Below are 25,700 nucleotides of genomic sequence, written 5' to 3'. Positions count from 1 at the left end.
TATTTTCTAAATACTCATTGTTAAGCTTGTATTTTACTCACTCTACAGTATTCTGCATAAACTCTTCATCTACTGTACCACGGAACCTGCAATTTAGTTGATTTGGAATTGATGGTTGGCCAATGCACACTGACAGGTTTAGCCCATATATGTTTTCTCAAGTGCAGCCACCTAAGACCACACAAAGATGAACCTTCATTCCCTAAAGCCAGCTAGTTCCTTCATAAGACAATGTATCATAGATCAATTATTAATTACTTCTATTTTTAACTACATAATTTCCTTTATATTAATGCATGAAGGCTGCTTGTGGCATGGCCCTGTGTACAGAGTTTGTCAGGTGGTGGAAGATGGAATACCAAGGTCAAAGGAGAACCCAGACCAACGATATCGAAGAACTGTGCAGTGTGGGCATAGAGAAAGGCATTATGGTTAACTTAGCCAAGACAAGGCCTTGCTAGAATTGGCAAGTTCTGCAAAATGAATAAATTGCTGGCATCAGGGAAAAGATAGAAACATCCCCTCGTTAAGGCTAATAAACATGCCTCCTTCTCTCAGTTTTGGAGATTGATAAGTGTTAGAGACAACAAAGCAAAATCAAACTGATTTTGTTACTTCAAGATAAAAGCAAAATACTGCGGAGGAAAAACTCAGCAAATCTAACACATCTGTGGAGAAAAAAATACAGAGTTAATGTTTCGAGTCCTTATGACTCTTCTTCAGAGCTAAAAGTGAAGTAAAAATGTAACGAAATTTATACTGTTTAAAGGAGGTGGAGCAGGTGAAGCTCGAAACATTAACTCTTTTTTTTTCTCTCCACAGATCCTGTTTGACCTGTTGAGTTTCTCCAGCATTTTCTGTTCTTGTTACTTCAAGCATGGCCTTGGGATTCCTGCAAGGGGCCCAGCCAGGAGACATCTGGAGAACCCACTAACTTGTATTGGGAAGGACAGTGAGGTAATTACAAACCAACTGAATGGGTTAAAAGTAGGTTTTACTTTATATGCCATAAGGCCAGAGTCAAAAATAATACCAAGAGTGAGCACACAAAGATGTAATTGCTGCTGTGGTTAAGACAGAAATAGGAGAGGCAATACTAATCATATTTAATCATTCATTAGAAAAAACTATAGTGCCAGATGACTGGCAGATAGATAATGTAAGACTGGCAGATAGATAATGTAATTCCTATATTGAAGAAGTGGGACAGAATTTATACAGGGAATTTTCGACCAGTCAGCTTAACATCAGTGGTAAGAAAAATAATGAGATTCCTACTAAAGGAGAGAAAAGAAGAATATCTAGAAATTAGAAATATAATAATGAATAGTCAGCATGGATTTCAAAAGGGGCAATCTTGCTTGGCCAACCTTATTGAGTTTTTTGAGGAGATAACAGAGTGTGGACAATGAAAATGCCGTAGATGTAATTTATCTGAATTTTCAAAAAGCCTTCAATAAGGCACTCCATAATAGAAAATGAATAAGGTCAGAGAATTTGGAGCCAGGGCCAAGTGGCAGAATGGATTGCAAGCTGGCTTCATTATAGAAAGTGGAGAGTGGGAATAATGGATAGTTATCCAGAGTGGCCGAAGGTGGGACGTGCTGTTCCACAAGGATCACTGCTGGAATCACTGCTGTTTACAATTTACAGTAACAATTTGGGCTTTGGAATCAAAAGCAACATTTCTAAATTTGTAGATGACTCCAAATTGTGGGGGTGGCAGTGGAGGGGGGCGAGGGGGAGGTAGGGAGATAGTCAATATTGAAGAGGACTGCAACAAATTGCAGGAGCATGTTGACAAATGAAGTTCAATTTGACAAATGTAAGGTAGTACGTTTATAGAATAGAGAGGTCACATACTACTTGAAAGGTGCAAGTCCAAATGGGGTAGAGAAACGGAGGTATCTCAGTGTACAAATACATCAATCAGTAAAAGTTGCACCACAGGTTAGCAAAGCCATTAAAAAAAACTATGCAAGCATTGGGGTTTATTTCTAGATGGATGAAATTGAAAAGGAGGGAAGTAATGCTAAATCTGTATCAAACCTTGTTTAGAATACTGCGTGCAGTTCTGGTCACCATATTATAAAAAGTATATGGAGGCACTGGGGAGGATACAGAGAAGATTTACAAAGACAATACTAGAAATGCATAGGTACATCATATCAGTAAAGAACTGACAAACTGTCTCTTCACTCTTGAAAAAAGAAGGCTGAGGAATGGATACATAGAGAGTGTTTCTTTTTGTGGGGAAGAGCATAACTAGAAGCCATCAATATAAGAGAAATCTAATAGGGAATTCAGAGGAGAATTCCTTACCCAAAGAGTGGTAAGAATGTGGAACTCATTACTGCAGGGAATGCTTAGAACAAATGGTTAGAGCTGCATTTAAGGGAAGCTAGATAAGCATTTGAGGGAGATGAGAATAGTTGGTTACCATGGCAGATTTAGATACGAAAAGATGGGAGGAGGTGTGAGTGGAGCATAAACTGGTTTGGGCTGAATGGACTGTTCTGAGCCACATATCCCATGTAATCCTACACAAACTTGTGGAGTAGATCATCCGCCCATTGTAGAACCCTGGAATGAAAATGAAATTAGTTATGTGAACGTTGGGCAATTTGCTCTACTAGGTTACCAACCCTGCAAAAGTTAAAAATCATGTCTGTATATATCATGACATTTGGAACCCTGTAGATCTTCCACTGGACCATTTGATGTTTCCAGCAATTAATCCCTTAACATCAATATTTCCTTCATCTCTCATTACAACAGTGGCTATGCCTCAAAAATTACTTCATTGGCTGTAATGCGCTTTGTGGCATCCAGTGGTCGTAAATGCATTGGATGGATTCCCACCTGCAATGAACGTCATGGCGGGCAGCAACAGAAAATACCAAGAGATGGGAAAAATCAGTTTTCTATCATCGTAACAGCTGTCCCGGATCGTCCGCTCCAGACATCAATGGCAGGCCGCATTTCCCACCACAGCACGTCAGGAACATCATTTTAAGACATTTGCATTTCATTATAAGGGCTGCTCACCGGAATCATCTCCCCACGCTGGACCAAGAGTGTGCAATTAGACTGATGCATTTCACAACAATATATAAGCGACGTGCACCTGGCTACCTGAACTTTGATCATGATTTCGAGATTCGTTCACTTTCCTTGCATTGTGCAGCCCTCACAGCAACTTAGACTCAGCACCAGGCACTGCATTGCTTTCAGGATGGTGCCAGAGGCAAGGCTCTACCTACCAGACCAGCAGTAAGGAGGGGTGGCTTGTAATTTGCTGCAGAGTATGGACTCCACTGGGGAAGGGGAGAAGCTGGCTCAAGACATGGGGAGGGGCTGCAGGGCAAGGGCTTCACTGGGGGGTAAGTGTGGGGAAGTTGCACTCTGACACATGACTGGGGGGGTGGGTGGGTGCCAGCAGGGAAGTGTCCTCTGGGCCAGGATTGGGGGGGAGAGTCAGTTACAGAATGGCATAGGTGTTTTTGGGCCTGAATGGGAGGGTCGCTGAATGAAGAAGCGCTTCAATGTTGAGGTTGCAAAGACAGTCCTTGTCCCAGTCTGGACAGGGGACAGCATGTCAGTCCAGTCTGAGTCATACCCAGGATGTTGTGTGCAGGGCATTGTTATAACATTACACGCTTTGCTCCAGGGAGTTTCTGGCATCATACTGGGCCATAGATGGCACCATCGGTCAGCAGAGGAATCTGTTGCCATTAGATAGAGAAAATGTATTGTGGGAGTGTCGGAAGTGGGGGGTGGGTTTGGGGGGGGGGGGGGGGGGGGGGGGGGGGGGGGGGGGGGGGGGGGTAGGGGTGGGTGTAGTATATGTTAAACTAAGCAAGTGTCCTCAAGATGGTTGGGGGGGGGGGTCCACATGCGGCAAAGGCACATCCACTTCACCATGTTCCAGGGGTAGCAAAGGGATATCCACCACATTCACAATGGAATTAAGGAATGCAGGAGGAGAATTGAGAGGTTATTGGAGGGAGGGAAATGTGAACATTAAACTCCTGTAGGACAATGGGAGGGATTTCCACAATCACACAGGGAGGGTCCAAGCTGGTCGGGCTGTGAGATCTTAGCACCACCATCTTCCAACCTACAGTGATGGTGCAGCACGAAATTAAAATGAGGCGATACCCTGCTGGGGAGGGCTCTGAGTGCCGATTGGAGGGCAGGTCCATGTGCTGGTGGGGGTGGGGGGGTGGGGGCGCAACTAAAGGGGCAGCCAACTGAACTGTGCATTCCCAAATGAGGAGAGCTGCACAGCTGAGGCATGTCAGGAGCCTTTCAATGACAATACAGGGAATCAGGAAAGTGAAGCAATGATGTGCTTTCATGTGAGGCTAATCCTGCAAATGGCACTAATCAATCTTCTTGTCTTAACCCGTTGTTCCCACCATGGAGGTTCCCCAGAGCATTAATGCACGCCGTAGCAATTGGGTGACTGGACAAGCTGCAGATGATTGTTAGAGTTGTGGTGCTGACAGCTTTGCAGAAGAGAAACCTCAGGCCCCCCTTCAAATAACCTCATTTCCTGGATAAACATTTTCCCTCATGTATATTCCCAAGAGTTTAGCATTAGAGTGCAGTGAATGAGGATCCCAGCACCTGAGCTGAAAGCAACACATCCAAGCACCTGACCAAAGCAATCTCACAACAGTAAAGGAGAGGGGAAGGTGCACCTTGAAACGAACCTTGCACTGGCCTGGAATTTTGGGGTGATTAGTTTCCGACACTGGAACAAATCCCTTCAATCCACATTCACTGATGTGTCATTGACAGAAATAGGACTTTTACAGGCTGATGCTGACTGTTGTCTGTTTCTCATTGATGCTGCAGAGAGGAGACCATCAGGAAGATGGAGCCTGGATTTGTTGATGCTGCATAATCGCTTACAGGCAGGAGAGAAAAGGGAAAAGATTGCGACGGAGGCACCTGTCTTACCAAAGGGAGGAGCTAAATTCTCAAGACCAAGGGACCCCTCCAGATGCAGAGGATGAGGCTCACAGAGACATAGGCCAGAATTTTCCGTGCCCGCCAGTATCAGGTGTGTTCGGTGGCGTGAGTGGACAACATGGCACGATTGGTTTCACAACAGTGTGAAGCCAGTTTGAGACTGTCTGCTCAGCCCATTGTTAACCAACATTCCACAGATGTGCATCTAATCAGAGATGACTCAATCCTCTGTGTCACCTTCTTCTCTATCACATTAACATCTGGCACTCTCAGTTAGGGATGCTGGCCTGCTTTTATCCTCACCTTACTATGCATGCGGACCACCTGAAGACGTCGATGTTCAACCACTTGTGTGCCAAATATTTAAATGCCTCCTCTTTAAGACACACACTGTGCCCTCATGGCCAGCCCCAGTCCTTACAAACTCCAAAATGCTCAGACACCATGAGGCTCTCAAGCTGATGAGTCATTGCTCATAAAGAGCAGACTTCAGCTTCAGTACATCCTCACCCCTATCCCATTGCTCCCCTTAACATTGTCTAAAGCTATGATGTGCGCTTCCAGAGCATGCTCAAAGGTTCTATTGACTGCCAAAACTCACTATTTGCAATTAGCATTACACATCTGAGTGAGTGTTTAGGTGATAGGACGCACAACGCTGCATCCCAACATTGCGACAAAAGCCTTGTGGCCGCAATACAGAAAATTACAGGTTCAGAAACAGTCAAGGCTGTAGGTTCGAGCGCCAGGACAATAATGTAGCTGAGATGGGCAGAGTTTTGGCACCTTGAGGTGACAAGATGCTCTCCACTTATTGGTCAGCTTAGCGGGTGTACATTTGGAAAGTTGGAAGTGCAGTTGGCAGATAGGAGCACACATGAGTTCTGAGTATGGGCTCATAGCATGAAAACCCTGCCCTAGTAACAGAGAGTTGCATGATCTCTGACCCTTCTCCATGCATAAACATATCTCTCCTTATACACTACACCTTCACCTTTCAAGAATGCAGACAAGATAGGAGAACACCTCTGCCTCAATCTTACGCAGCCAAGAATAAACATGACATGACCCTGAAAATCACGTGAACGAGGTTCCTTCCACAAGCACACTTAACATTAAGGTTGACGCATCACTGATATCAAGAATTATCTGAAAAAGGGGCACACACTGTGGTGATATGGAAGCACACTACACAGACGAGAGGCCCATGATAGCGACATCTGCAATACGTAAGGAGAGGGGCCATGATATCACACCTGATTGACAGCAACACAGTTCAGCATAAGAAGGAGGCATACACAAGAGGAGATGTGAAATGGGTGCGATTCGATTTCCATTTATGAACATTGTGTACATGTATGAACACCCATGCCACCATTGTTCTCCTAAATTGTTTTAACTTTCCTAACCCTACCACTACATCTTGGTGCTTCCATGACATCCACAGCTGTGTTGGAGGCAACCTGCTGACTGCTACACCTGATGTCTGTGATGACTTTGGCGGTCATCCTCTGTAGGGCCGAGGCCTGCTAGGGCCCCGGACTATTTTGGGTGTCCTGCATGGGGGAGGTGCACCCTCATCAGCCTGTGGAATTGGAAGTGATGGGGTCACAGGAAGAGGGGATTGGGATCAGCCGGGCAGTCCCCGAATCACCTGGATGGATGGCCCCGGGATGCCTAGCTGCTGGTGCCCCTCCCTATGGGTGCCCGAGGGGCCCTGGCTAACTCCTTGAGGAAAAGGGACAGCTGGAGTGAGATCAAGGTGCTCTGCAGCCCTCTCGCATTGACACTGATGGATGCCACCAATGGCTACAGCGATGGAGTGCAGCTCCTGCAGCAGTGCAGGACCGATGTTCTGGACCAGGGTTTCCACGGCGGCCATCATCCTACCAGTGTTGATCTCGGTATGTTGGCATGCCAGCGCTATCACCTGAGACTGAATGTGGACAGACTCCTTCATCGTCTGTTACAATCTGAGGAATGCAGCTGACATCCCTTCCTGATGTTCTCGTGATGGTTGCTGCAGGACTGAGTCCAGAGGCTCATCATCTGACTCGGACTCAGCAGAATCCTGGCCTCCAGCAGTTCTCCGAGTGCCAGCAACCTTGGATGTCCCAGCCTCTGCCTGCCATGGACCAGATTTTGTCCTCGCCAGCCTGGAGGCTGCTCTAAAACTAGGTCCCACCGAGGTGTGTGTCCCTGCACTGCTGAAGGGAGTGGGTGAAGTCTGTGACGAGTCTTCAACAGTGCTGTCCTCAGGATCCTCATCTGAGGAGTCATCAGGCTCGAGCTAAGGGCCTGGCTGGTTGAGAGCCTTGAGCACTTCACAGAGGTGCCTATGAAAGAAAGTAGAGATAATCAGCACACGGCAGGCAACAGTAAAACTGGACAATACGCTCACAGTATCGTTGGCTGAGGGATGAGCTGGTGCAAGATCCTCACATGGGTGTTTGCCACTGACCTCACTGTCACCATAGGCATGGTCCATACCCTCTCTGGACAACTTAATGGCTCTGTTGTCGAAGGCAGTTCCAGCATTCCATCTCAGTCTGGGACTTCTCACTGCGATTATGTGGGAGCTTGTCCTACATAAAGACAGATGGAGAGTGTGAGCAGGACGCATGCCACAGCAGATGATAAGGATGCCTGGTATGTGTGGGTGGTGAGTGGAGCCATGGATAGGATTAGGATGCAAACTCCAGAGCAGGTGAGCCCAGATGGAGATCTGAAGGTGTGTGAGAGAGTGAGTGGTGATGTCTCTTGAGCTGGCAGTGTGTGATATCCCTGTGAACATGTGATGGGCTTGTGAATATGTGAGTTGAGAGTGATGAGATAGTTGACTTACCCTGATGGAACGCATGCAATCATTCATCCTCTTTCTGCACTGAATGGCTGACCTCCACTGTGCAGCATTAGCACTGACTATTGCTGCCACCGCCTCCCAAGCCGGAGTGGTGATGTTGGTTGGCCATCTGTGGGGCCATCACAAGGATAGAGGACATTGTGGCGGCCTTCCATAGCATCCGGTAGACATTCAGTTGAGGCGTCATCAAACTTGGAGGCTGCCGTATTCTTGACTTTCAGGGGCAGTTCTTTAGTGAAGCAGTTCAGTACTGAGAACGCTGTACATGGGCTACTGTTTATATATTGCGCCCAGAGGGAGGAAGTAGTGAGCTCATTGCGGGGCAGGCAAATCAGAGGCCATCTGCCCACCATCCGGCATGTTTCCTGTGCGTACATAATTAATGTGGCAGGAAGTGGACGATAAGGCGCAAAAACCCATCAGTACAGCCAGTGGGTAAAATGGCGTTTTTCACACCCGCCCACACTTCATGCACTGAGGGGAAATTCCCACCCATTATAGAAATACAAGTCTTTTTTAACATCTAGCTACAATTTCCAAATATCCCCTAGCTGCAAACTTATTTCTTTAAGAAACCCAACAAAGCTCTCAGCTTTCTTCTACAGATGAATATATGAATTAGGAGCAGGAGTAGGCCATTCAGCCCTTTCGAGCCTGCTCCGCCATTTAATAAGATCATTGCTGATCTGATTGTGGCCTCGACTCCACTTTCCTTCTGTACCCATTAACTCCCTTGCCAATCAAGAATCTATCTGATTCAGCCTTAAAAATATTCAGTGACCCTGCCTCCACCATTCTCTAAGGAAGAGAGTTCCAGAGGCTCATGACCCTCAGAGAAAAGAAATCTCCTCATCTCCGCCTTAAACGGGAGATACCTTACTTTTAAACTGTATCTCCTAATGCCAGTCTCTCTCACAAGGGGAAACATCCTCTCAGTATCTGCCTGTCAAGTCCCCTCAGGATCTTATACATTTCAATAAGATCACCTCTCATTCTTCTAAACTTCAATGGATACAGGCCTAACCTGCCTAAGCTTTCCTCATAGGATAACCCCTCACCCCAGGAATCAGTCGAGTGAACCTTCTCTGAACTGCTTCTAATGTAATTATGTCCTTTCTTAAATAAGGAGACCAAAACTGTGCACAGTACTCCAGCTGTGGTCTTATCAACGCCCCGTACAACTATGGCAAAACATCCCTACTTTTATATTGCATTCCCCTTGCAATAAACAGCATTCCATTTGCTTTCCTAATCACTTGCTGTACATACATACTAACTTTTTGTGATTCATGCGCCAGGGCACCCGGATCTCTCTGTACCACAGAGTTCTATAATCCCTCTCCATTTAAATAACATGCTGCATTTTTGTTCTTCCTGCCAAAAATGACAAGTTGGCATTTTCCCATATTATACTTCATCTGCCAAAATTTTGCAATTCTGTCATCCAAGTGATTATTATAGATTGTAAATAGTTAAGGGCCCAGCACTGAACCCTGTGGCACTCCACTCATTACATCTTGTCCAACCTGAAGATACATTTATGGCTACTCTCTGTTCCCTTTTAGCAAACCAATCCTCTATCCATGCTAATATGTTACCCCCTTACACCATGTGCTCTTATTTTATGTATTAACCTTTGATGGGGAACCTTGTGAAAGGCCTTCTTAAGCTTTTTTCTCTTGCCCTTAAGTTGTTAAACCTTATTCAGTAAGTGTAGCACGTTTTACAATTTCATGGTCTGCACCATGCATTGGATTCCCAAGAGAAAATGCAATGAGTGCTTTATCACTAAGTGATTGTATAAGAGTCTCTCAACCCAAACATCTTTATTCCACTTCTTGTGAACTGCTAACAATTTAAAAGCTCTTTTGAGCCACCTATGGCGTCCTCTTAAGATTTAGGTATCAGATTGGATTTACTAAAGTTATCTTGTTCTGTGTTTTGAACCAGGCCAATTGTACTCTCACTTACCAGACTTACTGTCAATATGAGAAACACTATTCTGGTTTAATTGTGTATTCAAACAAGCTGGTCCATCTCCTGTGATTCTACCTGGCTTTTAGCCTAATACTTACTTCGGTGGTAAGAAAGAAGTGAATGCCATGGGCAAAACCGTTTTTCTTTGTAGTGGTTCATTTTGTGTCATTCTCAATATTAAAATTGTATTTCACAGAAACAACCGCATGAGAACTTCTGCCAGCTGTTATTTTGATTGGCGGCACTTAAACCTACAAAAATAATGTACTGAAATGCATCTAACTAAAGCCAAGAATATATAATGTGGATCTTAATCATTATTGTGTTGGTGCTGTGAGGTTGTCAAACGGGACAATACTGTGCTGAATTTAAAACAGGTCTGATGTCATTCAATTACTGCAATTGTGTCGATAATTATCAATTAAATAGTCCTAATACAACTGCAATGGCATCAGTTGTAATCTAAGGGTTAGCATCGATGACCAAGTGGGGATTCAAAAACTCAACAGATAATATTTCACACCTAATGCTCTGAATAGCCAAATGGAAGCAATACAGTCATACATTGCATTTATACAGAATCTTTAACGCCCCAAAGTACTTCACAAGAGCAGTATTAAACAAACTTTGACACCGAGCCACGTAAAGAGATATTGGGACAGATGAGCAAATGTTTGGTCAAAATGGTAGATTTTAAGGAGCATTTGAAAGGAACAGAGAGTAGCCAAGAAGCGGAGAGGTTTAGGAAGGGAATTCCAGCACTTTGGACATATGCAGCTGAAGGCATGGTCACTAAGTGTGGAACATTCAAAATCAGAGATGCTCAAGAGGCCAGAACTGAAGGAGCACAAAGATCCCAGAAGGACTTTAGGGCTCGAAGAGTTAGGATCATTGATGAGCTTGAGATTATTATAAAGTACGTGGCAGAGTGCAGTGTTTTACAGTGCACAAATATCTGGTAACAAATAGGAACAGGATACAGTTAACCGGGAGGTGATCCTCTATGAGTAGGAGGTGAAACACAGTTTTAGCATTTGCCAGACATAAGATGCCAGATTTAAAGCAAGGTGCAAAAAGTAAGCAATCAAAAGTTTCCACAATTCCTAAAAAGTAGAAGCCTAATATGGACATGAAACTTGCCAGTGTCCATCATACTTCCTTGGATAGCTTGACAAAGAATCTTGTAAAGCCGTAGTCATGGTGACACTGCAACGTGATGGAAAGTTATTCAGGTCGTTTGCAAGAACATGATGGCATACGTGGAATGCACATTAACTTGCTAGTGGAAAAGTTTAACTGTACATTAATCATACAATATCAATATTCAGTGAAAGCACCAAGAAAATGAGTTTACATGGAAAGATGTTGTAAGGTCAGTTGCATGATATGAGATTGTGTTGCTGACAATTTTTTACTGCTCGCTGGAGTCAAAATAAGTGATTAAAACATGTAATTATTTTCACAACTTTGCCGAGTATTCAGCCAGCACCAAAGACCATGCTCCTCTGCATTTATCCTCCCCCCACTCCAAGTGGACAAAATAACAGCATCACAAGTGGCCCCAGGCTCACCCTCCACTTTTTAAAACTCTGAAAAATACGAAAATATCAACATTCCAACCACCACACCAATGACATGGGCTCAGTGTCACAAGTGCCTCACTTTAGGCGAGATTTATGTCTTGCTATCCACTTTTCTGTATATTATAACCTTGCCAAAGCAAATTTTGCCCCCTCCAGAATTCCCAACAATTACCCCCCCACACTGCACATGCCTCTCCTCTAACTACAGCAGCAGTCTGCACCATCTTTCCTCCTTGTTTTAATGGGATGCTTATCTGCCATCACTGCTCTCTCAACAGACACAAGCAGCATTCTGCTTTCCTCTAGAACCATTTTCTTGCACGTGACCAGCTTGCCATCCCGATCACAACTTGTTGATTCTCCTTGTCAGCTTCTGCACTATATGAAGCTACCTCAGTTGTTTGGCAACCCTTTCCAAGAACTACACTCTGACATTTTATAGACGGGAAGCTGACTAACAACACCAAGGGGAGGGTCAGAACCAAGGAAGGACCAGCCTCCATCCAGGTCTTCAGTCAGATAAGGAATATTTGGAGCGTGCACCTCACGGAGCTTTGACGATGGTATTGCTGGAGGTCATGCTCAACAGACTACCCCTTACCCTTTCTCTCATCCTTTTACTTTCCTTAAGCAATCACATGTACTTCAGCATGAAGGTGAAGTTGGTGCAGCCAATTATCTACCACTATCTATTATTTTTGTGCCATGCTGACTCTTCCTAGTTCTCTTTGTCTGAGTCCATAGGATGACTGCAGAACAAGATTATGAAGGGGAGAAAAGTCCCGAAATAGCACTGGCCCACTCCATCCATCTAAGCAACAGCACAGAAATGTGTCCACCAGGTGGTGTAGAATGTGAATCAGAGCAATCTACAATGGGTAAATCACAGAGCAGAAACTAGTGAGAAGGACAATCTATAAGGTAGAATACCAGGTGGCAAATTTGGGTCCTAGCTTTGCTGAAGAAGACAGAGATAACTGTGTGGGACTAAGACCTCACATAGCATATTTTTATAAAATACATATAGAAAAGCTCATCATTATTTCTAAAATTTTTAAAACTGAACATGGACCTTTAAAATGGCTGAAACTGTGTGACCTCTGAACAAAAGAGGAACAAAACTTAGCAGTTTTAGGAAAGCTCACATCTCATTATCTCTGAAGAACCACTAACAACCACCCACCTCACCCCGGGTACTGTACAGTGCAACTTCAAAGAAAGCTATACACAGGCTATCTTTATTTAATAACCCTGGCCAAAAGGAGATGGACCGTCTGCTAAGACAAAGGCCCCCCTACCTTCCTTTCAATTCCTAATGGAATTTACCAGTCATTGGAATCCAGATTATGGATACACATCCTTTATCAGAGATGGTGGAGAAGTGGGAGTCATATGACATGGGCCTCTGGCTTGTGGAATAAGTAAAATTGCCTTGCTGAACTGCATAATTTCAGTCTGCTGGTTAACATCTGACTAGCAATCTCACAGAAAAAAATCTCTGCCCAGGTTGAACACCTGGCCCCATCTATACTGGTTCTTTGGAAGTTATGTGCCATGTCTTACAAGACTCATTCACCTCTGCATGCCTATCTCATCATGTGAAAGGAACACCATTGAAAAGTGAATTCTACAACATTGGTCTTCAGCCCACTGACCTCCATAAAGGAATACCTCATTAGATTCTGGAACACGCATGAAACAATATTTCTTTTCTCACTGGTCTCTGTACTGTAAATCTTTCTTTTCTCTATCCCTCTTTTTACTATCTGAAGGTAAGGGAGCATTACAAACCCAATTTTTGTGTTTTGAGTGTGTGCAAATATACTAACTCTTTGAGTTTATCTTAACTTGAGTTTGCTGTGAGGTTATTAATAGAAAATTGGATCGCACCAAAACCGAGTGGTTGGGAAATACGCTGTCGCTTATAAAGTGGGAAACAAATCAAAACACTTTTCTGTTTTACAGACAGGTGGTGAGAGGAGAAATCAGGGCTGTTAAAATTCACCCCCCCTCCTGTCGGTAACACAACAGTGATGCCAATCTTCAGGGTGCAGTCTTAAAAAACCCCAGCTTTTTGCACAGCAGCAACTGTTCAAAGTAAAGACAGCCTGCTTAAGAGCTGTCTGGTAGTATGGAGAAGGCTGCTTCAGCTTAAGTGGCATATGGCACAGTGTCAGAATTCTGCAGTTCTGGAATGTGTGGTTAGCTCTATGGATACCGCAGGAGTTTCTGTCACCAGCTGTTACTGCTTTGGTCAAAATTCAAATTGGCACCATTCAGGCTCTGTTCGAAAACTTCAAATGGCCAGGGGAATATTCACAGCCTTCATATGACCAGGGGGCTGCATTGATAGGGGCTTCAACCATGTCAGAGATGTTGCAGATCAGTGAGAATGATGAACCACAGTCTCACGTAGTGGTGATGACGTAATGGGCATGACACATGTTGCCCTCTCTCAGATGCCTGTTCCCTCATAATTTCCTAAATCAATGCCCACCTTGGTTCCTGAAAGACATCTGGACCAGACTGCTCAGCAGCAACTGAAATTCTGCAATCTGCAGCTGGGCCCGCTCAGGTCTGAGCTCCTCCAGGTTGCTGACTATGAGTGTCTCACAGGGTTTCATCTCAGCAGGCCTTCACTATCCATGATGAAGCAACTGAGAAAACACCTATTAAGAACATAAGAGAACAATAAAAAGTATTCAAGAATAACACTATAGGCTAGCACTTCCAGTGTCCAGATAGAGACCGGACGTATCTACAATAAACACTACAGGACCCACTACAGAATCCCTTGGATGTCCCAGTGTAATGACTCTGGAGGAATTGCCCAGGAAGTTTGAACTTCCAATAGGCAATTCCCCTGCTCCACGAGACACCCCTCCAATTCTGAAATAGAGTCAAAGACTTCAGACAGTTTCGACTTACCTACCTGGACAGTTACCCAGGAAATGTCAGACATTAAAACCTAGTCTAGCATCTGGGTAACTATACAACTGACTGACCCCCCATCACACACTGACCTCCTACGATTTCCCCCTCAATTCCACCCTTAAATCAGACTACCCCTACAATCTCGCAACTCCCTCCCTGGTCCCTCAACTCAGCCAGACCCTCTAATGCCCTCCCAATCGTCCTGCTCCCCCGCGAACTCCTGACTCCCCTGACCTGACTAGCCTCCACCATCCAGTTTGCCCCGACCCCTGACTTTCCCCCCCGACCTCACCACTCGACTACGCCCCTCACCCTCAGACTCCCTCCTGACCCTCCACCTATCTCAGACCTCCCAACTCCCCCAACTACCCCTGACTACGCCCCACCATCTGACTCCCCACCCAACCCCCACGGCACCCCCGACCTGATGTGACTAGCCCCACCACCCATCTAACTCCTCAACCCTCCGAATCCCCCAACCCAACCTGACTAGCCCCCACCACCTCACTTCCTCCGACACTCCGATTCCTCCCCAAACCCGACTTCACCTGACCTCACCACAATACCCACCCATCACCCTAGCCTCTTTCCTTATCCACCCTAACCCCTTACCCGCTAACTTACCTATCCTACCCCTCAACCACCCTACCCTCTCAGGCACTTACCTTACCTATCCTACCCTCTTACTCACTTACCTTACTCATTTGCCTTGCCTATGCTACCTTCTCAATCTCCTACTCCTTACACACTTACCTTCTCTCTGTAACTTTTCAAAGTAGCTTTGGGACATTTAAACTCTTTACCTACCAGAATACGTTAGCTATCACCATAAAAAGGGGACATGGCTTCTGCGTGGATTCTCTCTGCTGCTGCCTCCGAGGTTTCCTGCACTCTTTGAGTTCTGCAGGATAACCTCCACTGGAAGGTAAGCGTGTATTTTTTTGACTGTTTAGGATTGGAAATAGGGGTTCCAACCCTGAATGGAAGATTCAGGCCATTGTTTAATGTGCCAGCCATTAAATGTTAATCCCTCATAAATTGTGACTTTGTTCACAGTGCAATTGTATGGCAGGAATGAAGACTGCAGTGCTAGGTGTCAATGTATCAATGTTGGTTAAAAGTTGGAAGTATTTTACTGGAGGGTGGAAGGATGGGTGGAGATGATGGTGGGGACTGTTAACATGGTGGTAGGAGGTAGGGGGTGTCAAAGGAGTAGATCAGCTGAAGAGTTAGTTAATCAAATGCTGCTGAAGATCTGAGACTGCTGGCATCCTACTTCTACTCCATCCTCATTGTAAGAGTCACTTGTTGAAGATTGAACTTTTTTTTGCTGCACAGGCCCCATTTTCTGTCTCTGTGTGCCATCTGCAGAAGATGACCCCAATCTGTCTACAGGCTGTACTGCAGAATAATGCAGGGAATCAACAATTTCTGGAGGCAAAAATAAAAATCAGTCAGGGTGAATTGTAAAGTGTTTTCAATAAGCTGAGTACTCGCAGGTGAGCGTATCCCTCCCAAATGCCATTTCACAACATTGCTGCCCAGGAGTACTGGGTGGGTCGAGCATTGCAGTCTCCTTTCACTTTTCCCAGCTGGATCAGGGAATTATTGGTGTCATAAGATCCTGATTTAAACTCTTCAGTGAGGCAAAAAAACTATTTCAAGCAGGTACCTGGGTTGCCCTCAAGAAAACCTCCAACAAAATGGAGGTGGGTGGATTGGGAATGGGGCAGTAAGTGCAGCACTGCCATTTTAAGGAGTACTGCCACCCAAATTCTGCCTCACAGGAGCAGTTAACATCCCTTTGCACCAAGCATCCAAGCATACACCACATATGTGTTCCTTCTATTCTGGGACATTTAGTAAACCATCCTGTTCATCCCATGTCCTGCAAGCATCACAACCATTGTTCAAATATCCCAAATAGTTGCTTCATAATGTGCCTGCCACATTCAAGGGAGTTTACCCTGGGGCATTGCAGCTGTGAATTGGTTGTCAGCAAACATGACTCCAGCCACATCGCCCATGAATCAACATAGGAAACCATTATCACCTTCTAAGAAGGCACTGAGGAGGCACAGGAGTGCTGTAAAATAAATGCACCATGAAACTTCTAGGAAATCCTCCATTCATGTGTGATACATTCATATGGATGTTAAGGGAGTAATATCCTCCTTTGTCTGTGTGGTATATAGGTACACAAATTGGCAAGCGAGTGTACTTGGTGCCCAGCACCCTGGGAATGCCACAATTGTTTGTTTCTGCTGCTGTTTTTGCTGCCCTTTGATAAGAGGCATCTCTAACTTCAGCCAAGCTGTATAATAATGGATTGACTCTGATGACGTTTCCTGTGGGTAGCTGGAATGAGCCAATCACATAGGAATTCAATGTAATCCTAAATTCAATTGCAACACAAGATACTCTGGGCTCCAGCTGTTTTTCTTTATTAATGCATGGGACGTGAACAATGCTGGCAAGGCCAGCATTTGTTGCCCACCCCTAATTGCCTTTGAGAACATGGTGGTGATCTGCCTTCTTGAACTGCTGCTGTCCATATGTTTCTTTTGCTAAATCATACAGCTCATTTAAGGCTGTTGAAATATATCTTTCTCACACAACTCTCTGTGATTTACAAGAAGCTATATTCCATCAAGTTCTTGTGGTGAACTTTATCCCCTATAGCAGTGAAGAGCTACTTTTCTGTACTTCAACATCTGCCATGGTGGGATTCAAACCCAGGTCCCCAGTGTATTACCCTGAAATACTAGTCGAGCAACAATACCACTATGCCATCACCTCCCCTCTCAATGGTTATCTGTACAGATGTTTCATATTATCCTGGCATGTAATGCATCAGGTTTCTTCTGGCCTAGTATAGGGGGATCTCTGAAGCATTTCACAGTTAGGGTTGCCAATTCTGGTTGGACATGTTCCAGGAGACACCAACAGAAGTGATGTCACGGAATACCAACAGCGTGGCGCGAGCAGATGAGCCCATACAGGGGGGGCAAAGCCCAAAGCCCTGGACAATAGCATATGAACATAGGCAATGGGTGCAGGAAATGTGTGACATTGTAGTCTAGCAGAACCTATTTCTCGCCTGACATTTATACATGGGCTTTCCACCTCATCCCTTGATCATTATCAGCATTGAAGAAAACTGCATTTTGAAAATTTTCATCCGGCATTGCTGTGCTTGGGCATCCAGTGGAATTATGATCTGGCAGCAGCCATTTCAAGCAGCCGCTGCTGAATCCTCATCACACACACAGACACAGACACACACACACACACACACAGACACACACACACTCGTTCCCACCACCCAAGGGCTCCTGAAGGACGATTCCCCTAGCTCCCAACCACTGGGTGCTGACAAGCAGCCGTCTCAGGTTCTGGCTCGGCAGTAGACCTGGTCTGCTCCCTCCCAATGATCACCGGCATTGTAACATTTGCTGCTCCTGGTTACCATGTTGCAGCAAATGGAACATGAGACCAGGTAGACCAAGCCGTCTGTGAGCACTTGATCCTGCAGAAGTTCCAATTCCCCCACCCGCTCACACTGCATTCACGTAACTGGTCAGGGGCAACTGCTTAGCAGGCCTCTGAGCCTCCCACCAAGCAAACCAGTACCCAAGGACACCACAGTCACCATTCTGTTACTCATGTATACTCTTCTCTACAACTACATGAAACCTTCTCGATAGGAAAAAACAGGCAAAAACGTTGCTGAGTGCTGTACGCATACGCAACCCACATCAGTACCAGTGTATGGCAAATTCATTTATTTACTTAAAATAATGTTTCAAAATCTCCTGGATTGTTTTCAATAGCCACTGGGAGATTGATGCTAATTCCAGGAGACTCCTAGCAATTCCTGGAAGAGTTGGCAACTATATTCATAGTTTCATCGTTGCTGCAAGCAGGTGACTGATGCTCTGTACACTATTTTGATGGTCTCTTTCCCATAGATCTTCTGGCTGCTGTGGTTTCTCACCTTCTCTCTCATGCTCCTCCTGCTGCCATCTCCCTGTTAAGGTGCAACAAGCATTTTAATCCTGTACCCAATTTTTAAAAATTCATTCATGGGATGTGGGCTTCACTGGCAAGGCCAGCATTTATTGCCCATCCCTAGTTGCCCTTGAGAAGGTGATGGTGAGCTGCCTTCTTGAACTGCTGCAGTTCATGTAGTGTAGGTACACCCACAGTGCTGTTAGGGAGTAGTTCCAGGATTTTGACCCAGCGACAGTGAAGGAACTGCGATATATTTCTAAGTCAGGGTAGTGAGTGACTTGGAAGGGAACTTCCAGGTAGTGTTGTTCCCATCTATTTGCTGCTCTTGTCCTTCTAGACAGTAATGGTCATGGGGTTGGAAGGTGCTGTCGAACAAGCCTTGGTGAATTCCTGCAGTGCATCTTGTAGATGGTACACACTGCTGCACATTGGAGGTGGATGGAGTGAATGTTTATGGATGTGGTGCCAATCAAGAGGGCTGCTTTTCTCTGGACGGTGTCAAGCTTCTTCAGTGTTAAGGGAACTATACTCATCCAGGCAAGTGGGGGGCATTCCATCACATTCCTGACTTGTAGGTGGTGGCTAGGCTTTGGGGAGTCAGGAGGTGAGTTACTCGTCACATGATTCCTAGTCTCTCTGACCTGCTCTTGTAGCTACAATATTTCTATAGCTATTCCAGTTTCTGGTCAATGGTAACCTCAGGATGTTGACAATGGGGGATTCAGTGATGGTAATGCCATTGAACATCAAGGGGAAATTATTGGATTCTCTCTTGTTGGAGATGGTCATTATCTGACACTTGTTACTTGCCAACCCAAGCCTCAATAATGTCCAGGTGTTGCTGCATTTGGACATGGACTGCTTCAGTATCTCTTTTTGTTTATTCGTTCATGAGATGTGGGCATCACTGGCTGGGACTTGCTCTTGTTCAGGGTCAACCACATTGCTGTGGGCCTGGAGTCACATGTAGCCAGACCAGGTATGGACAGCAGATTTCATTCCCTAAAGGGCATTAGTGCACCAGGTGGGTTTTTACAATGATAGGCAATTATTAGACATTTTAGATTTTTTTTTTAATCCCAGATTTTTATTGAATTCAAATTACACCATCTGCCATGGTGGGATTCAAACTCAGGTCCCCAGAGCATTACCTTACCTGGGTCTCTGGATTACTAGTCTAGCAACAATACCACTACGTTATCACCTCCCCCTAGGAATCACGAATGGTGCTACATAGTGCAATCATCAGCGAACATCCCCATTTCTGACCTTATGATTGAAGGAAGGTCATTGATGAAGCAACTGAAGATTACTGATGGGACTCCAGTATGAGCCTTGCAATTATTACGTGAATGGATTGACCCTAGGATATCAGCGATGGGGTCAGTAGATGGGTGCTCATGTCCACTGCACTTGGACTGAATGAATCATTGGGAAATATAGGCCATCATGTTTAATAGGCAACAAATGAATTGAGAAAGGCTCATGTCTGTTTACTTTCCACACTGTTGTAAGTAGCATTAGTACAGTGAAATATTTTGCAACTCCTAAGAATACATACATACACTGTTAGAAATATTAGAATTTGTTTTGCTTGTAAGTGAATGTTTTAGGAGACTTTTAAAATTAACTCAATATATGAAGGATTTGTAACAAGAGGAGTCAGGGATTTCGTAAACCATCAATTCAATTGCTTCCACTTGTTTACTCTTTCCCTTGCCTGTCAAGCCAAACCTCACCAGCCTCACACCCACTCTAGTCCTAAATCCTCTTTCCTCATTCCCCTCCCGCAACCACACCCCCCCACCCCCCCCCCACCACCACCATGTCCCCTCCATTTCTTCCTTTTGTTATTCTTTTTGCCTTCTCTTTTACAGTAATAGTAAGATTAAAGGTTACCGTTCCGTTTTTAATGTTTCCAAATCACTGTGCTCATTTGACATCAGTAAGTGCCCAGCAAATTTCTTGAAAACATCAAAGTGTTTTCCGGATGGGCTTGATTAGATCTATAACACAGCATTCAGTATAACATGAACAGAAATAATCAGTGTGAAATGACTCTTCAACAATGTTACAGAAACAGGATCTGTTGCTCATCTATAATCATGTATTGCTCCCAGCAAATAAATTGACAAGTTTTTCTGGGTTCTTGTGCTCTAAGGTTAACATAAACAAATGCCAAAAATGTAAAACTTAGACTATTGATGAAAGATCTATAAGAAAAAACATAGCAACGCCTTCACCAATATCTGAAAAATTAATGTTTGATGAAGTAAGAAGTTAGCTTGTCAATGGTGTGATCTTCAACAGCATGTACAGACTTGCTTAAAGAAAGGCAATTGGCTAAAACTACATGAGTGCCCAGAAATGCGCTATCACTATTTTGACTGATGCTCGAACTGAGCGACCCTGATCTTAATGAATAAAAGTATTTACTGTATGTTTTTATCTCGATATACTAGTGTCACAGTATATAAAAAGTCTTCCCCTTGTCCATGACATGAGCTGTATGCACAAAAATAACAATAACAAACAACACAAGATACAGTAACAAGCAGATCATCTTTCTATAATACCATTCTAAAAGAGAGTTCTAATACAGGATATAATGGTCAATGGAACTATGACACAAAGTAACACACAAACAAATGCAAATTTATGTAGTGCCTGCAATGTCACTTTGTATCAATGCTAGTAGTCACATTAGGTACAGCTTATGCAACCCTGAAACTGTTCATCCAATTACTATCTTTTTTGATTGTTCTGTCAAGAGTTCTTAATATCAATTAAGAACAATTCGCTGATACGAACCCATTAACTCCAAGGGAAGCCACTGAAATATGCAGTTGATTTGTCCATGGCTGCACAGATTAGTTACCTGTTGCTATTGCCCCAATTTTCTGGTCTTCAACATTAGACAACCCTTTGCGGCACCGAGGAGTTACAATTCTGTTTGAAATTGCTCAGAAAAGAAAGATTTTTATTTCTTATTTTGAATGGCTTTGATAACGTCCACAATCAACTTACAGTAGATTGATGTATTTCGGAGATTCACTCACAGCTATGTACTAGTACTATGTACTATCTACTCCACAGATTGTGGAGAAACAATATGGTTTTCAATGCAACAGAGTTCTCCCTGTTGCGGCAAGGATAAGAGCATGACTTGTTTCTATAAATACAATAGATTACCTTTAATTCTGTTATTACATTTTCTAGTATGGCATGAATTGTCAGTTCACTCTTTTGTCATATTTTATTCTGTTTTTCCCTGTTGCTGCTGAAACAGCTTAAGTAGGTAATGGAAACACAGAGGCTTATCTGCTTAATCTAAAACTGCCTCATAATCATATTTGCTTGATCCACTTATGGCTATTTAGTTACTACACAAACGAAAATCAATGCTAAAGAATACTGACCGTCTTCCCGAGATTTCTGTATGAAGGCTTCCACTCCACTTTCTCCATAGCTTCCCTCAGAGGCAAGAGTAGAGACATAATTCCATCGTAACGCTTTGACAATATCAACCATGGCCTGTGTTTGAAAGGTGTCAGATGGGACCACACGAGAGAAAAAGTCATACCTGCTGTTATCACTCAGCTCTGGGGCTGTAGATGCATAGCTTATCTGAGGAATCTGCAATAAAAAGAATAAATGTGTTAAAATGTACTGTTTCTCAACAATTACCTTGAAACATTTGATCTTTCCCCTCAAAGCAAATATAAATTATAAAGCAAATGTTGCTTTGTTATATTGACTAAGGTGAAGTTTGTCATTCCTGGAGTATAGAGACACTTTTCCCCATTTGGTACCCATGTTAGCACTCCCAAGCTGAGCAAAACAACGATCAGCATGAATGAAAGTCCATCTATTTTTTTGAGAACAAGGTGCCTAACCCACTCCTCAGATTAACTTGTTCACGTTACAGTTATAACTGCTGCAACGGTTACATGGATGCAGCAATTTAAATTGGCAAACCTTCCTGCCCTACAAGTTGATATTTTGATTGGTAACATTGTATACCTGCAAATTAAAAATAAAAATTAAGCAAATGAGCTACATGATGCCAAAAAAGGCAAGATTTAAATAATGTTAGCAGGGCCAGAAAGATCAGAAGTGGTACCCAGAGCCTCACAAATTGGATTGGGACCTCTGCGACCCCAGGGTTTCTTTCATGTGAATGCCAACTCTCGCTCCTGAGCACCTCAAAAAAATACCCTGTTGCTAGACAAGCAGCCTTACATAGGAGGAGGTGTTGGCATAGTGGTAATGTCACTGGGCTAGCAACCCTCAGGCCCAGGAGAATGCCTTGGAGACACTGGTTCAAATCCCTGCAAGGTAGCTGGTGGAATTTAAATTCAATTAATAAAACCTGGAAGTAAAAGCTAGTTTAATGGTGGCCATAAAACTATTTTGTCAATTGTTAAATAAAAACCCATCTGCTTCACTAATGCCACTTTAGGGAAAGAAATCTGTCATCCCTTATCTGGGTTACATGTGACTCCAGACCTACTCTGAAATGTTCTCTGAAATGCCTAGCAAGCACTCAGTTCTATCAAACTACTACAAAATCTAAAAGGAATGAAACCAGATGGACCAACCAGCCCTGTTGACCCCGCAAAATCCTAACATCTGGGGGCTTGTGCCAAAATTGGGAGAGCTATCCCACGGACTAGTCAAGCAACAGCCTGACATAGTCATACTCACAATGTCCCAGACACCACCATTGCCATCCCTGGGTAACCGAGAGGTGGTGGCATAGTGATATACAGTTAGATCTAGTTTCCCTGCAAGTCCCCAACATCAATTCTGGTTCCCATGAAATCTCATGGCATCAAACATGGGCAAGGAAACCTCCTGCTGGTTATTACCTACTGTCCTTGCTTAGCTGATCCCTCCTCCATATTGAATACCACTTAGAAGAAGCACTGGGGGTGGCAAGGGGACAAAATGTACTCTGGATGGTGGGGGGGCTTCAATGTCCATCACCCAGAGTGGCTCGGTAGCACCACTTTTGACCAAGCTGGCTGAGTTGTAATTGACATAGCTGCTAGACTGAGTCTTCAGCAGGTGGTAAGGGAACCAACAAGAGGTAAAACATACTTGACCTCATCCTCATCAACCTGCCTGCCACAGAGATGTATCTGTCCATGACAGTATCGGTAGAGTGACCACTGCACTGTTCTTGTGGAGGCAAGACCCATCTTCACACTGAGGGTACTCTCCATTGTGTTGTGTGGCACTACTGCTGTGCTAAATGGGATAGATTTCAAATCGATCTAGCATCTCAAAACTGGGCATGCATGAGGCACTGTGGGCCATCAGCAGCAACAGAATTGTATAAAACCACAATCAATAACCTCCTGACCCGGCATATCCCTGGCTCCACCATTGCCATCAAGATGGGGGGTCAAACCTGGTTCAATGAAGGGTGCAGGAGGGCATAACAGGATCAGAACCAGGCATACCTAACAATGAGGTGAAAATACTGTTGAAGATACATCCAGGACTAATTGCATACCAAACAGTGGAAGCAGCATGCAATAGACAGAGCTAAGCAATCCCACAACTAATGGATCAGATTCAAGCTCTGCAGTTCGGCCACATCTAGTCGTGAAGGACAGTGAACAATTAAACCACTCACTGGAGAAGGAGGCTCCACAAATATCCCCATCCTCAATGATGGGGGAGCCCAGCACATTGGTGCAAAAGACAGGGCTGAACACTTGCAACCAGCTTCAGCCAGAAGTGCCGAGTGGATGATCCATCTTGGCCTCCTCCTGAGGTCCCCAGCCTCACAGATGCTAGACTTCAGCCAATTCGATTCACTCCACATGATATCAAGATACAGCTTAAGTACAGGATACAGAAAATGCTATGGGCCTTAACAAGTTTCCTGCAATAGTACTGAAGACTTGTGCTCCAGAACTAGCCCCACTCCTAGGCAAGCTGTTCCGGTACAGCTACAACAATGGCATCTACCGGCCATGTGGAAAATTGCCCAGGTATGTCCTATACACAAAAAGCAGGACAAATTCAACCTGGATGCTTAATGCCCCATCAGTCTGCTCTTGATCATCAGCAAAGTGGTGAAGGTGTTGTCAAGAGTGCTATCAAGTGGCACTCAGCTATAACCTGCTCGCTGATGCTCAGTTTTGGTTCTCTCTGGGCCACTCAGCGCCTGACCTCATTACAGCCTTGGTTAAAACATGGACAAAAGAGCTGAACTCAAGAGATGAGGTGAGAGTGACTGCTCTTGACATTTAGGCAGCATTTGACCAAGTGTGGCATCAAGGAGCCCTAGCAAAACTGGAGTCAATGGGAATATCAACACCCTGGGGGTTACCATTAACCAGAAACTGAACTGGACTAGCCATAAAAATGCTGTGGCTACAAGAACAAGTCAGAAGCTAGGAATCCTGCGGCGAGTGACTCACCTCCTGACCCCCCAAAGTCTGTCCACCATCTACAAGGTACAAGTCAGGAGTGTGATGGAATACTCTCCATTTGCCTGGATGAGTGCAACTCCCACAACACTCAAGAAGCTTGACACCATCCAGGGCAAAGCAGCCTGCTTGACTGACACCACATCCACAAACATTCAGTTCTTCCACCACTGACGCACAGTAGCAGCAGTGTGTACCATCTATAAGAGGCACTGCAGGAATTCACCAAGGCTCCTTCAACAGCACCTTCTGAAGCCATGACCATCTAGAGGACAAAGGCAGCAAATGTTTGGGAACACCACCAGCTGGAAGTTCCCCTCCAAGTCACTCACCAAACTGACTTGGAAATATATCGCCATTCCTTCACTGTCGCTAGGTCAAAATCCTGGACCTCCCTTCCTAAAAGCACTGAGGGTGTACCTACACCTCATGTACTGTAGCAGTTCAAGAAGGCAGCTCACCGCCACCTTCTCAAGGGCAATTAGAGATGGACAATAAATGTTGGCCTAGTCAGCGAGGCCCACGTCTCCTGAAAGAATATTTTAAAATTGTGCTTGCAGCAGCAGCTCAACAGTTCTAAATAAATGAGGTCTCAACAGGATTGGCACCTCCCTGGTATGGCCAGCCAACTAGTCAGCTGGCACATGCTGCCAGTCAGTTACCTAATCATTTGAGGTCTGGTCCCATGTCTGTTAAAACCTTCCTGAATAAGATGGAGGATTTAGCAGCAAATTTACTCCATTTTGTAGCTTTTTGCAGTGAGAATTGGGTTGTGGATGTTCAACCTCATTATTTCTTAACAACTAAGGCAAGGCATTGGGGAGTTGGTGAGGCAGGGGTTAGAATCAAAGAAAGGTATAGAAAACAAACCAGGCTTTGCATGAATCTCTACAGCATAATTAA

At 44.4% G+C, this 25,700-nt stretch overlaps 1 protein-coding gene across 1 annotated transcript in view; it reads right to left on the bottom strand.

Moving 5' to 3' along the window:
- The window catches only part of grm4 (glutamate receptor, metabotropic 4), a 1,385,277-nt gene that overhangs the window by 922,277 nt on the left and 437,300 nt on the right, over nt 1–25,700 (bottom strand). Inside the window, exon 3 of the mRNA XM_041196119.1 lies at nt 21,771–21,987. Within this exon, the coding sequence (XP_041052053.1) occupies nt 21,771–21,987 (217 nt within the window). The remainder of the gene's footprint in view (nt 1–21,770; nt 21,988–25,700) is intronic.

The sequence above is a fragment of the Carcharodon carcharias genome, chromosome 9 (genome assembly GCF_017639515.1).
Source record: "Carcharodon carcharias isolate sCarCar2 chromosome 9, sCarCar2.pri, whole genome shotgun sequence".
Lineage (NCBI taxonomy): Eukaryota > Metazoa > Chordata > Chondrichthyes > Lamniformes > Lamnidae > Carcharodon > Carcharodon carcharias.
This window is presented reverse-complemented; position numbering and strand designations above follow the sequence as displayed.